Source organism: Chiloscyllium plagiosum, chromosome 7, assembly GCF_004010195.1.
Source record: "Chiloscyllium plagiosum isolate BGI_BamShark_2017 chromosome 7, ASM401019v2, whole genome shotgun sequence".
In the NCBI taxonomy this organism is placed as follows: Eukaryota; Metazoa; Chordata; class Chondrichthyes; order Orectolobiformes; family Hemiscylliidae; genus Chiloscyllium; species Chiloscyllium plagiosum.
Window position 1 is genome coordinate 46,322,369 of NC_057716.1, and position 14,922 is coordinate 46,337,290.

The following is a 14,922-nucleotide window of genomic DNA, read 5'->3' on the forward strand; positions in this document are numbered from 1 at the left end:
TATATAGGATCTGTCTACCAGGCCCACTGTCAAGGAAGGGCCATCAGCATTCTCAAAGATCCATCCCACTCTGACAATAGTTTTCTACAACCTCCACCATCTGGGAGAAGGTACAGAAGCCTGAACACGCGCACGATTTCGGAACAGTTTCTACCCTACTGTTGTTAGAATACTGAATGGACTCTCAAACTCGTAACATTTGCCTGTACCTGAGTTTTTGCTTTTGCTGCTGTTTATCTATTATTTACTATCTATGCTACTTAACTCTGTGATCTGCCTGTATTGCTCACAAGACATAGCTTTTTCACTGTGCCTCGCTACAGTGACAATAAATAAATTCAACTCAATTCAATTCAGCTGAACAAGCTGTAAGATTAAAATGGGAATCTTGTTGAAGAGAAAATCATCTTTAAGGTAGGATTTTTTGGAAGAGAAATGGCATTGAATTAAACACTTGAATAAAAGCAAAATAATATCGATGCCGGAAATTTGAAACTAAATACTGAGTATATTGGAAAAACTCAGCAGATCTGGCAGCATTTATGGAGAAACATTTAGCATTTGAGTCCAATATAACTTCATCAGAATAAAAGATGTTGGAAAATTGTTTTTTAATATTTCTGATAGATCTGTTCAAAATCTGGACTATTTAGCAATGTTTGTGCCATACAACACAAAAGAGGGTTATCCCAATGTGACGACAGGACAAGTTTTAGGATGCATAGGATGGGGAAGGAAACTGCAGGGGATGGGCGCAATGAAATGTGAAGCTTATTCAAGGAACAGCTACTGCGTGGCAGGGAGGAAGTGGTCAAGCGAGGGAGCCATGGTTTACCAAAGAAATTGAATCTCTTGTCCGGAGGAAGAAGAAGGCTTATGTTAGGATGAGACGTGAAGGCTTAGTTAGGGTGCTTGAGAGTTACAAGTTAGCCAGGAAAGACTAAAGAGAGAGCTGAGAGCCAGGAGAGGACTTAAGAAGTTGTTGGCAGATAGCATCAAGGAAAACCCTAAAGCTTTCTATAGATATATCAGGGTTAAAAGAATGACTATTGAAACATTACGGCCAATGAAAGAGAGTAGTGGGAAGTTGTGTTTGGAGTCTGAGGAGATAGAAGTGCTAAATGAATATTTTTAGTCAGTATTCACACTGGAAAAAGACAATGTTTAGATTACTTAGTGTGGAAACAGGCCCTTCGGCCCAACAAGTCCACACCGACCCGCCGAAGCGCAACCCACCCATACCCCTACATTTACCCCTTCCTAACACTACAGGCAATTTAGCATAGCCAATTCACCTGACCTGCACATCTTTGGACTGTGGGAGGAAACCAGAGCAGTCGGAGGAAACCCACACAGACACAGGGAGAATGTGCAAACTCCACATAGTCGCCTGAGGCCGGAATTGAACCCAGGTCTCTGGCACTGTGAGGCAGTAGCGCTAACCACTGTACCACCGTGCCACCAACTATGTTGTCAAGGAGAGTACTGAGATACAGGGTACTAGACTAGATGGAATTGAGGTTCACAAGGAGGAGGAGTTAGCAATTCTGGAAAGTGTGAAAATAGAAATGTCCTCTGGGCTGGATGGGATTTGAAGCCAGGAAGGAGATTGCAGAGCCTTTGGCTTTGATCTTTATGTCGCCTTTGTCTACAGGAATAGTGCCAGAATACTCCCCTTGTTCAAGAAGGGGAGGAGAGACAACCCTGGTAATTATAGGCCAGTGAGCCTTACTTTAATTGTGGGTAAACTGCTGGAAAAGGTCATAAGAGATCAGATTTATAATCATCTAGAGGAGTAAGTTGATTAGGGGTAGTCAACATTGTTTTGTGAAAGGTAGGTTGTGCCTCAAACCTTATTGAGTTCTTTGAGAAGGTGACCAAATAGGTGGATGAGGATAAAGTGGTTGATATGATGTATATGGATTTCAGTTAGGCGTTTGATAAGGTTCCCCATGGTTGGCTATTGCACAAAATATGGAGAGAAGGGATTGACGGTGATTTAGCGGTTTAGAGCAGAAATTGGCTAGCTGAAAGAAGACAGAGGATGGTGATTGATGGGAAATGTTCAGCCTGGAGTTCAGTTACTAGTGGTGTACTGCAAGGATCTGTCTTGGGGCCACTGCTGTTGGTCATTTTTATAAATGGCCTGGATGGGGGCGTAGAAGGATGGGTTAGTAAATTTGCAGATGACACTAAGGTCGGTGGAGTGCTGAAGGATGTTGTAGGTTACAGAGGGACATAGATAAGCTGTAGAGGTGGGCTGAGAGGTGGCAAATGAAGTTTAATATGGAAAAGTGTGAGGTGATTCACTTTGGAAGCAGTAACAGGAATAAAAAGTACTGGGCTAATGGTAAGATTCTTGGTAATGTAGATGAGCAGAGTTTTCGGTGTCCATATATGTAGATTCCTTAAAGTTGCCACCCTGGTTGATCGGGTTATTAAGAAGGCATACGGTGCATTAGCTTTTATTAGTAGAGTATTGAGTTTGGGAGTCATGAGGTCATGCTGCATCTGTACAAAACTCTGGTGTGGCTGCACTTGGAGTATTGCAAACAGTTCTAGTCACCGCATCATAGGAAGGATGTGGAAAGCTTTGGAAAGTGTTCAGAGGAAATTTAGTAGGATATTGCCTGGTATGGAGGGAAGGTCTTCTGAAGAAAGGTTGAGGGACTTGAGGCTGTTTTTGTTAGAGAAAAGAAGATTGAGAGGTGACTTAATTGAGACACAAGATAATCAGACAGTTAGATGGGGTAGACAGTGAGAGCCTTTTTCGTCGGATGGTGATGGCTAGCACGAGGGGACAACTTTAAATTGAGGGTAGATAAATATAGGACAGATGTCAGAGGTAGTTTCTTTACTCAGAGTAGTAGGGGCGTGGAACACACTGGCAGTAACAGTTGTAGACTCGTCAACTTTAAGGGCATTTAAATGGTCATTGGAAAAATATATGGATGAAACTGGAATAGTGTAGGATAGGCTTCAGATTGGTTCCACGGGTCAGCGCAACATTGAGGGTCAAAGGGCCTGTACTGTTCTATGTTCTATAACTTCTCTGCAAGGGCAGTACAGTGAGCACCCCTACTGACTTTCTGTTGGACAGATGCATATGCAATAGGTAGACCGATGATGAGTTCAAATAGATTTCACCTTTTATTGGTTCCCTCATTACCTATCACAGAGCCAGTCCAAAAACTAAGCCCCGTAGGACTTTGCCAACCTGGCCAGTCGTGGAGCCTGGACAACATTTGAATACTTGCAACACCTGGAACGATGAAGTGCTCAGCAAGTTGCTGACAGAACTCTCCATAGCCCAATTCAAAGTCCTATCCAACATTCCTGCAAAGTTTTACCCAAAAGAGCAAGATGAAATGGTGGTGTAAATGTACTGTAAATAAAAACATTTTAAAGAAGTAGATGCAGAGAGTTCATTTCTTATAGAAGAATCTACGACCAGAGGGCATAATCTCAGAGTAAAGAATCACCAATTTAAGACAGATGAGCAATTTTTTGAGTTTGGTGAATGTGAGAGTTCTTTATTGCAGTGAGCTGATAAGGCTGGGCCATTAAGTATATTCAATGCTAAGATTCTAAACATTGATGGAAACCAGGGTTATGGGGTGCAGCAAAAAGTGGAGTTGAGGATTATCAAATCAGCGGCACTTATTGATTGGCAGAGTGGACTCGATAGTCTAGAGTGTGGTGCTGGAAAAGCACAGTAGGTAGGTCAGGCAGCATCCGAGGACCAGGAAAATTGCCATTTCGGGCATAAACCTTTCATCAGGAATGAGGCTTGTGAGAGATAAATGGGTGGTGAGTGGAGTTGGGGGGAAAGGTAGCTGAGAATGCAATAGATAGATGAAAGTGAAAGAGAAGGTGATTGGTCGAAGAGGAGGGTGGAGCAGATAGATGGGAAAGATCATGGACAGGTCAGAAGGCTGGTGCCGAGGATACTGTGGTGAGAGGGGAAATGAGGAAACAGGTGAAATCCACGTTGATCCCATGTGGTTGCAGAGTCCCAAGCCGGAATATGAGGTGTTCTTCCTCCAGGCTTTGGGTGGTAAGGGTTTGGCGCTGGAGGAGGCCCAGGACTTGCATGTCCTTGATGGAGTGGGAGGGTGAGTTGAAGTGTTCAGCCACAGGGCAGTGGTGTGGGTGTCCCAGAGATGTTCTGAAACGATCTGCAAGTCCTGCCTCCCTGATGTGGAGGAGACCTCTGCTGCAATGGATACAATAGATGACATTAACCGAGGTAGAAGTAAATTTCTGTTGAATTTCAAAGGATCTTTTGGAACCTTGGATGGAGGTGAGGGAGTGGTGTGGGTGCAGGTTTGCAATTCCTGCGGTGGCAGAGTAAGGTGCCGGAAGTGGGGTGTGGGCTGGTGGGGGACGTGGATTTGAAGAGGGAGTCGCGAAGGGAATAGTCTCTCCAGAATGCTGATAGGTGTGGTGAGGGAAATATATCACTGGTGGTGGGGTCTGTTTGTAGGTGGCAGAAGTGGCAGAGGATGCAATGTATGCAAAGGTTGGTGGGGTGAAAGATGAGGACCAGGGTGGTTCAGTCCTTGTTGCGTTGGGAGGGGTGGGGTTCAAGGGCCATGGTGCAGGAAGTGGAGGAGATGTGCTGGAGGACATCATCGACCATGTGGGATGGGAAATTGCAATCTTGGAAGAAGGAGTCCACCTGGGATTTTCTAAGGTGGAATTTGTCATCCTGGGAACAGATCCAGTGGAAGAATTGGGATGGTGTTTTTACAGGAGGTAGGGTGGGAGGAGATGTAGTCTAGGTAGCTGTGGGAGTTGGTGAGCTTATATAGATTTCCGTTGTTAGTCGGTCACTGGAGATGGAGATGGAGAGGTCTACGAAGGGGAAGAAGGTGTCCGAGATGGTCCAGGTGAATTTGAGGTCGGGGTGAAAGGTATTGGTGAAGTTGATGAACTGTTCAACCTCCTCATGGGACTCTGTAGGCTGAATGGTCTACATCTGCTCCTACATCTTCTCGTTCTCCCAAACCTTCCATTCTCCATCAAAAAACCCTTTGTGCTGCTGGGACTACAATGCTTTTGGGACCTGTACCCCACTTCCTTCCACCATCTCGATCTACACCTCACTCTCATCCCATCTGAGGACATGCCTCCTTTTTTTCAGGAATACTCCACTCCTCCCTCTCCCAGGCTCCGGTCAACAAGTTCCTTCTCTGATGACTGTAGTTGAAAGCTGCTTTAACATAAAATAAATGTTTTCAATTGAGGTGGTTGGAGTGGTATGAAATTTAATTTCAGGGTCTTAATTTGTATAATTCACTCTGCACATTTTGACTGAATATTTTGAAATGCACATTGAATGATTTGAAATGCAAATCATCACCATTCAATGCATGGTTGAGTACCAAAATATGACAACATTTTCCAGTAGGAATGCACCCAGCCACAAAGGATTGTCCAGGAGATTTTCATCCCTTGCCAAAATAGAAAATAATACAGCCTTCACTTAATATAATTTAAATTAAAACTTAAACTTGCTGCAGTGTTCATGCTGTTTCTAAAAGCCATCGACCATTCCAAATAGCTAAATGGCAAAGGTGAGTTTCCAGTCAACTGAAACCTGCATCTTTCTTCTCTGCTGTGTTTATGTTGGTCTGCGTTAGGTTTAGCCCTAATATCCAGTAAAGTGGAAAATATGTGGAATATATACAATGCTGTTGTTCAGGCCATTAAAATCAAAGTTTCAGACTGTTAATAAATTCCTAGATTATAAAGATGTTTTTCTTTGCAGTTCAAATGCTTTCTTTGAAGATGTGCTTGCCTTTGCATCTGACATGAAAGCAACTGAGGTGACCTATCCTATGATATTGATGGTAATCTTAGACTCCACTTGTCAAGTAATCAAAGAACACAAAGCATCTGTGTTCAGCAGTTAACACAATTGCTGAACTACTTCAAAAATTACACCTCCAGCTGTTACAAGCTATATACATGTTTAACCATCTGTTGCCATGAAAAGAAATTCTTTCATTAGTTGTTCCATTGTTTGTTTTGTCTTTCATTTTGAATGTACTGAAGAATGTCTTGTCATTTAAATGTCATAATGCAAAGCTGAACATCTCAATTTATGCCTTGCCTGCATCCGTCTTCATTTCAATTGCATTTAGTTATCACGATGTTTAGTGCTTTCATGATACACTTCTTTCACAGTTTAAAATAATGTTATTGTACTATCTCAACCACTAGCTACATTTAGCTAATTGAAAATTCAGATGTGGATAATTGCATTCCTTTTTAGTAGATAAAAACATTTCTTATGGCTTATAAATAAGCAATGTAATATTCTTGTGCATTTCGAGAAAATGGTATGGCCAAAGGCATTGTGGTTTACTCTAATTCTGTGAATGCTATCTTGGTTGCTGAAAGCTTGTAAACTTATAAATATACAGGTGAATTACATTTACCTGTATTGTGTACAATTGTGTAAGACAGGTTAGAGGCTTCTTGTAGTGCAGTGGTATTGCCCCTACCAGAAGCCCCAGGTTCAATTCCCACCTGCTCCAGAAATCTATCATAATATCTCTGAACATGCTGACTAGAAAAATATTTGCAATTATACAAGGCAAGTTAGGGACTCTTGTGGGGTAGTGGTAGGGCCCCTATTTCTAAGCCACATGCTCCAGCAGTATGTAATAACGTCTTTGACAAGGTGGTTAGAAAATACCTATAAGACATGTTCCACTAAAATGGTGCAACCGTACCCTTGTTTGTGGCTGGTTAGCAACTTCAGTTGCACATAGTGTCTATATCTTTTAAACAGATTGAATTTGAAATTGCATAAAGCAATATTTCTGAAATGCACATGGTATGTTGATGTCCAATTATATACTTTATTCAAAATGTTAAAACTGTTCCTAAAGTAGAATGTAATATTCTTTACTTGCAGTTTAACTTTTCTGTTCTTATTAGAATATTTAAGATCAGAATCAAAATGGGATAAAAATTATAAATTCAATCTATTCCTTTTTAGATTTATAATCCAGAAGCATGTTAATGTCCTCCTCCTGCATTTTGGATCTGTCTTTAAAACAAACTATAAGTAGCTTCTTTAACTTGCTTGATACAACATTAAATAATAAATAAAGACATTCTCTCTGAGGTAATTATTATTCCAGTTTTTGGCTTATCATCAAGAGGAAGTTAACAATCCAAAATTATCAGCCCAGAGACTCGGTCATTTGTAGCATAGAAGGAAGCCTTTTGACCCATCATATTTGTGCTAGTCAATAAAGATCTGACTTTTCTAATCCCATTTCCTGCTGTTCACCCAAAGCCCTGGAGACTACGGCAATGCAAATTAATATAAATGTGAGAGTTTGTGACTCAAACATAGTTTTAGGTCAAAGTTAAAAATCACACAACACCAGGTTATAGTTCAACAGGTTTATTTGGGGGCATTGGCTTTCAAAGCACTACTTCTTCACCAATTGATGAAGCAGCACTTCAAAAGTTTGTCTAAACCTGGACTATAACCTGGTGTTGTGTGATTTTTAACTTTGTCCACTCCAGTTCAACAACGGTTCCTTTACATCATAATTTAGGCAGTTAGCTCCAGATTAACACCACCCTTTAGAAGAAATAAATTCTCCTCAACACTCTTTTTAGCTACTACCTGTTACCTTAAATCTATGCCCCCAGTAATTAAATTTAAAAAGTGTTCTCCTATGCACTCTATCTAGCCCCTTATAATCTTATACACATCTATCAGGTCCCCAGCCAATTTACACTGCTCCAAGGAAGACCATCTCAGCCTATCCAACCTTTCTTCATAGCTCAGACATTCAAGCCACACAGCATCCTGGCATACCTCCTCTGCATCTACTGCATTGCAATTATGTTCTTCCTATAATGTGGTGACCGGAACTGCATGCAGTCTTATGCAGCATTTTATACAGTTCGAGGATAAAATCTCTGCTCTCGCGTATATGCCTCACTAAATATCCTGTACATCATCTTAAGCACCTTATCACTACCCTGCTACTTTTAGGGGTTTGTAGATGTGTGTACTAGGATCCCTCTGATCTTTAGTACTTTCTAGGTCCAACCAGATATTTTGTCTTGACACATGGTGAGTTATTATAAAAGATAGCAGTAGCTTCAGGCAGCATTATGTTTTATGACAATGTAGTTCTACTATATAAGAATAAAGTGTTTTGTTTAGGTGATCAAAACATTAGATGTATATGACTTTTGCTGTCACTATTTTATAAAACACTCATAAATTATTTAGAAAGCACCTAATCTGTCCTTTGGGCATTAACAAGCAGGTGATCAACGTGCATTGGCAAATCCTTCAGCTGAACCAAAGATTTTATGATGTTGTGCAATACTAAGAAAAAGTAACTTAATTGAGTTTCCCAAACAGTGACATGGCCAAGACTAGATACTTTGAAACAGGCTTTTTCAACAGATGGCCACAATGTGGTTTAAAGGTCATGTCTGGCTATCCTCTGGGATTCCAAGTATGGGAAATACAAACGGAAGATGGCCCTGCTCCTCTAATTGGAAGCTGTTTCTCTCCCACACTTACCTCTGATAAGCTCACTGATGAACCTACCAGTGGCAAATGGAAAGAAAAACCTCTTGAGCAGCCAATTTTGTGAGCATGAGTAACTTCACTTAGTTTGAGGCCTAAACTTCTTCACCCAGAGAGTGGTGGCTGTGCCCCAGAGGGTGGTGGAGGCCCAGTCTCTGGATTCATTTAAAAAAGAGTTGGATAGAGCTCTCAAAGATAGTGGAATCAAGGGTTATGGAGATAAGGCAGGAACAGGATACTGATTAGGAATGATCAGCCATGATCATATTGAATGGCGGTGCGGGCTTGAAGGGCTGAATGGCCTACTCCTGCACCTATTGTCTATTGCCTATTGTCTAAATGTGAAAAATGGTGATGGTGAGTCAGTTGGATGTGGGAGAGATTGCAATGGATGGGATAACTGTCCAGTGGGTTCAGGGGAAAGGATCTCTGACTCAGAGAAAGATGAGCTCCCCATTTCCATGCTGAAATGCTCCCCCTGGCGGCAACAGTCAGATGATGGAGTGGGCTATTAAACCATGGGTCCATGAGAAAATGAAGAAAAGAGAGAGTGACTGATGGAAGGAAAGTGTGAATGAGGGAGAATGTGTGGAGTTTTTTTGCTCACTCACTTAATCTGTCTCTACCCTGAGCAGACAATATATATTGTAAGTAATTGCGACCTCAGCACCAATACCTGTGGCACTCTACTAGTTAATTCTGAAAATGCACCCCCCCCCCCACCTTTCTATCCCAACGCTATCTTGTGTTAGTTAGCCATGCCTCTAACCATGATACTGTATCACCTCCAATACCTTGGGCTGTTATTTAATTAAGTAAGCCTAAGGTGTGTTTCTGTATCAAACACCTTTTAAAAATCCAACTAGATTATATCCACTGCTTCCCATTTATCTACCCTCTTGTTATCTCCTCAAAGAATTCTAATAAATTTGTCAGGTATGATTTCACCTTTGTAAAGCCGTGCTGATTCTGCTTGATCATGTTTTGTATTTCTAATATTTTGTCCTTTATAAGAGGATCTAACATTTTCCCAGTAGTAAGCTAACTGGCCTGTAGTTAACTGATTTTTGACTCCTTTCCTTTTTAAATAAAGGTGTTACATTGGCAGTCTTTCAATCATCTGAACCTTTTCCAGAATCTAAGAATTCTTGGATGATTACTACCTGTGCTTTAATTATTTCTGCACCTACTTCATTTAATATCCGAGTATGCATTCCATCATATCCAGTGGACGTGGCCCCATTAATTTCTCTGGCCCTTTTTCTATCGTGATAGTCATTGTATTTATTTCCTCTTGTCATGTTGTTCTTTGGTTACTTAGTAATTTTGGAATACTGAAGTATCTTCTACATGAAGACTGATGCAAAATATTTATTCAACTCCTGCCATTGACTAGATCCCCATTATTATTTCTCCAGCCTCATTCTGTAAGGGGCCTATGTTCACCTTTGATATTATTCGCAAGTTTACCCTCAAATTATATTTTCTCACTTGTTTTGCTACTGGCCATCTTCTAGTTTTTAAAGCTTTCCTGATCCTCTGGCTTACCACTAATCTTTGCCACATTTTATGTTTTTTGTTTTAATGTGATGCTTTCCTTAACTTCCCTGGTTAACTATGGTTAGCATTTGCCTTTCCTAAAATCCTCATTCTTCACTTGAATATATCTTTGTTGTAAATCATAAACTATTTTCTTGAAACATCTGCCATTCTTCCTCAGCCATCTTTTTTGCTAAATTTCTTTCTGATCCACTCCAGGCAGCTTATCCCCCAATCTTATGTCATTACCCTTATTTAAGTTTAGCATAGTTATTTCTGACCTAAGTTCCTCCCTCTCAAACTGCTAAATTCTATTGTGTTTTGGTCAGTGTTTCTTAGGAGATCTTTTACTCTGACATTTATTAAATCTGTCTCATTATACATCTGTAGATCGAAAGTAGCCTGATCCCTGTTTGGCTCCATTACGTATTGTTGTCGGAGACTGTGTTTAAAACAGACTCTGAATTCTTCCTCGTAGGTAGAATTCTTTTGAAAATCTGAGAATGTGAAGATTAAAGACACCTGTGATTAATGTACAGCTTTTGTTACATGCTTTCATTTTTTCTTGATTTATTCTCCATCCCACCATATAGCTACTATTAGGGGACCTAAGGACTACTCCTACTGGTCTTCTGTTTCCCTTTTTGTTTCTTACTTCACCCACTTGGATTCTATGTGTTGCGACCCAAGAACATTTATAATATTTATTCCATCCTAATAATGCTGTCAAACTACCCTTTCCATCCCACATGGCCTTTTGCAAATTCACATACTGCTGTACACCTGGATAAACTACTTCCACTGGTTGGGGATTCTAGAACTAGATGGCATAGTCTGAAAATTAGGGCCAGACTGTTCAGGGGAGATGTTAGGGAGCATTTCTACACACAAAGGGTGGTAGATGTTTGAAACTCTCTCAAACAGCAGAGGATGCAGGATCAGTTGTTAATTTTAAATCTGAGAACTTTTTGTTAAGCAAATGTATTAAGGGATATGGGCCAAAGATAGGTATACGAAAATAGACAGATAGGTTGGACCACAGACAGTTAGACCACGATCAACCATGATCTCATTTGAATGGTGGAACAGACTCAAGGGGCTAAACAATGACCTCCTTTTCCTATGTTCCTATATTTAGTTCCCAGCTTTGATTTTGTTGTAGCCACGCCTGCGTAATGGGATAACATTGTACGCATTTGCCTGTAATTGCACCATTGATTCATTTATTTTGTTCTAAATACAATGCATATTTAAGTATAGAGCCATTAATTTTGCTGTTTTGTTATTTTTTTCTCTTCTTTATTTTATTTATTTATTGGTATTTTTCTATGTTTGTATGATCTGTGCTATCCTGTTCCATTCTGGATATAATTATCCAAATAGCTGCCGTGTCAACCTGCCATGTCCTCTTCTAAGGCAAAAGTGAGGACTGCAGATGCTGGAAATCAGAGTCTAGATTAGAGTGATGCTGGAAAAGCACAGCAGATCAGGCAGCATCCGAGGAGCAGGAAAATCGATGTTTCGGGCAAAAGCTCTTCTCTAAGCCTACATTTCGCCTCTCCCAAACCTTCCCACCTACCCCAGCCCTCACTCTCCCACTCCCCCTCTCTAATTAGTTGAAAGCCCTCTCTACAGTCATAGTTATTCAATTTGCCAGGATACAGGTGCCTGTGTGGTTCATATGAAGCCTATCACAGTAGCTTTCTTCTACCCCCAGTGTCAGTGTAGCACAAACTGAAATCAGTTCCACCTACGCCAATCTTTGAGCCACACATTTAACTTTTTGACTTTAATCCTGTGCCTGTGGCTCATATGTTATCCAGAGATTATAGCTTTGGAAATTCTGCTTTCTAAGTTAGCTCTTCTCAGTTTAAAATCTAGTCCTACCCATATGGATTAGTATTACTGGCCCTTCCTCTCCCTATCCAAGTTCTATTTTAGCCCTGAGGTGATATCCAAAAACCTGGCATTGGCTAGGCAACATACCCTCTCGCTCATGCCTGAAGAGGACAAGCAGTATCTATATCTAAACTGTTCCCTCTCACAGCTTTGTTCCTAATTCCTGTCCCTTCTTGAATAGTTCTGTAATCTGTTTGCTTGTATTCCCCGCAGTCTCTACACTCATCTGCATAGCTTGCATGAACCTTGTAACTGTTGGACAGTTATTGTGAGGCAGGGGCCAAAGCTCCTGGGTCTGAGGGATGATGGAACCTGAGGGGTGTGGCCACTTTTTTGGATTAGTGTCCAGGTAATTTTCCTCTTCCCTGATGTGGCTCAAAGTCTACAGCTCCATCTCTAGCTCCTCAACTTGGATCCCAAGTTCCTTGACCTACAAACATTTACTACAGATATTTGTTTGGGATCATATTGGTATCCAGCAGCTTCCGTATGTTACAGCAGAAACACATCATCCAATCTGTCGTCACTATCGTATTTGATTTGCCTTATAACATTGTTGTTTGAGATTCCCTGCTTTTTACATTTCACTAATATTATATTGTTTTCATAAATAAATAAAGGAAATATAAAATATTTATCCTGTGCATGGAATTTTCAAAATGCAGTGAACAAGATTTCCTTCGCTACATACTGCAAACACTGTTTTGCTTGCAATACTGTTTGAAGCTAATGCAACATATAGGTACTTTGTGCACCAAACTCAGAAATGCAACTGATTTCTGAGCTTTCTAGCTTCAGGCAGCAATTTTATGTGAATGTAATTGTTGACTTTAGGACTGGATAACATTCCAGACATCCTGCTACTTCTGAAATGATTCCACAGTTAAGTCCAACTAATGTATTAAACAGTTTGATATGTTCATGGAGTTCACAATTTACAAGGCAAAATCTGTAGCAGGAACTGAATATATTTATATAAATCTTAAAATTCTCTTGTATTCTCAGTATTTTTTTGAATTTCTTCACAGCCGTACGTTAGTGTTATCAAAGGCTTGAAGAAGATAAAGAAAAATGTATTGCAGCAGTAGTTTGCGAAGGGTTGCCAGTGGTCTGGTGATCAGCTTCCATTTTCCTTAAAATTCCCTTCCCATCTGTGTACTCAAGTTTTATATTGCTGTTATGGTACAATGCACAATGAATGCTTTGATAGCTTGAAGTTTTGGACACACAGAAATTGTGCTTTATTCACTTTGTTCTAATTTCTGCTCTCAATTGATACAGGTTTGGAACTCAGACCAGAAATTTTCGTCTTTACTATGATGGGAAACACTTTGTTGGAGAAAAACGTTTTGAATCGATCCATGACCTGGTAACAGACGGATTAATTACATTATACATTGAGACTAAGGCTGCAGAATACATTGCCAAGATGACGATTAATCCAATCTATGAGCACATAGGCTATACAACTTTAAACCGAGAGCCTACCAACACAAAATGTCTTCCAGCTGTGAGGGACATACAAGCAGAGCCCCAATGTGCTGAAGACAGTGCCACTCCAGAGGAGAGGGTAAGGATTCAAAAATATTTCTTCTCCATCTCCCACTCCTTTTTTTAATACTGTGGGTTGTTTTCCATGATAATGGAAGACTTGTTGAGAGCTATTTTATTTGGGTATGTAGACAGCAAAGTTTAATGTAGTAGTGATAATGTAGTAGACAAGCTAAAGGTATAACAGCCTATATATTCCAATTTTAGAGCACTTTGTGGTAATATATAATATTTTAGTTCATTACATTGAACCTACATTCCTGTAATAGGGAATCATCAAAGATGATAGAGGTAAGCTAGTTGGAGCTTGCTGTGGCCAAGGAAAATGGCATGATCTGCAAAGTGCACATATTATAGTTTAGGTGGGAGTATTATTTAAAATCAATTATTTAAACCAGAAGAGCAAAATGAAATTATTTTGGAAACATAATCCAAACCTTAAAAGCTTGTTATACTCTTAAATGCACAAATTGATATTTTATTTTAAATTGGAATTTTGATTGTTGTTTTGGACCTTTTTCTCCAATTAAGCACTGGAATTTGTATCTTTTACTGATGACAAGTCTTCTTTTGATTAGTGCATGTTGCTCTACATCTCCTTATTATACTCACAAGCAGAGTAGACATCAAGCTGGAAATGATCATAGATAACCATCCAATTTGTAGTAGTAATTTAACAACAAGCAAGTAAAGAGTATTATACACATTTCAATATTCCTACTTATTTTTGTTATTGCTTATGTTGCTAGATAATGTGGTTACTTATTGCCTTACACCAATATTCATATTGATACCAACGGGGAAGTGATGTGGGATATGCAACTGTCATTTTAAAATGACAGACTCTTCCAAAATAAATTTAGTTCTGTTTCACAGTTTCGCCTCAGTAGAATATGGACTGGTCTCTCATTTTCAGACATTACTGTTTTAGTCAACATTATCCTCCAGGGACATGCAGAGGTTCTATCATTAGCCAGCATCATTGTGTAATGATTTCCAGACAGCTGGGCAAAGAAACTACATGCATTTCTTCTGCTCATTCTAAGTATAAAGTTCTTAGTAACCAGAAGAAATCAAAAAGGTTTGAAAAGTCTTGAATTACTTCAATCAACAAAGCAACGACCTGTCAGAAGTGAATTAAATATCACCAGGGCCTTCAATTTCCTTACCTTGGAAGAAGAATTACTTTATTCTGCTTCATTAAATGGAATTTCAGCAATGCCAGTTTTCTAAATGAAAGGCTCTTAATCCAGATGTAAGGTGAGGGTCTAGTAATCTTTGCCAAGTCTGTAAAAATACTGAAATGGTGCTCATCATTACTTCAAAGCATAACTGCTGTGGCTGACATTTTGCTT

General features: G+C 39.9%; 1 protein-coding gene across 6 annotated transcripts in view; it reads left to right on the top strand.

Annotated features, from left to right (window-relative positions):
• Positions 1-14,922, top strand: part of chn1 (chimerin 1) — a 226,427-nt gene that overhangs the window by 107,002 nt on the left and 104,503 nt on the right. For all 6 annotated transcript variants that reach the window (XM_043693571.1, XM_043693573.1, XM_043693576.1 and 3 more), the window contains one exon: positions 13,298-13,586. In XM_043693571.1, the coding sequence (XP_043549506.1) occupies positions 13,298-13,586 (289 nt within the window). The remainder of the gene's footprint in view (positions 1-13,297; positions 13,587-14,922) is intronic.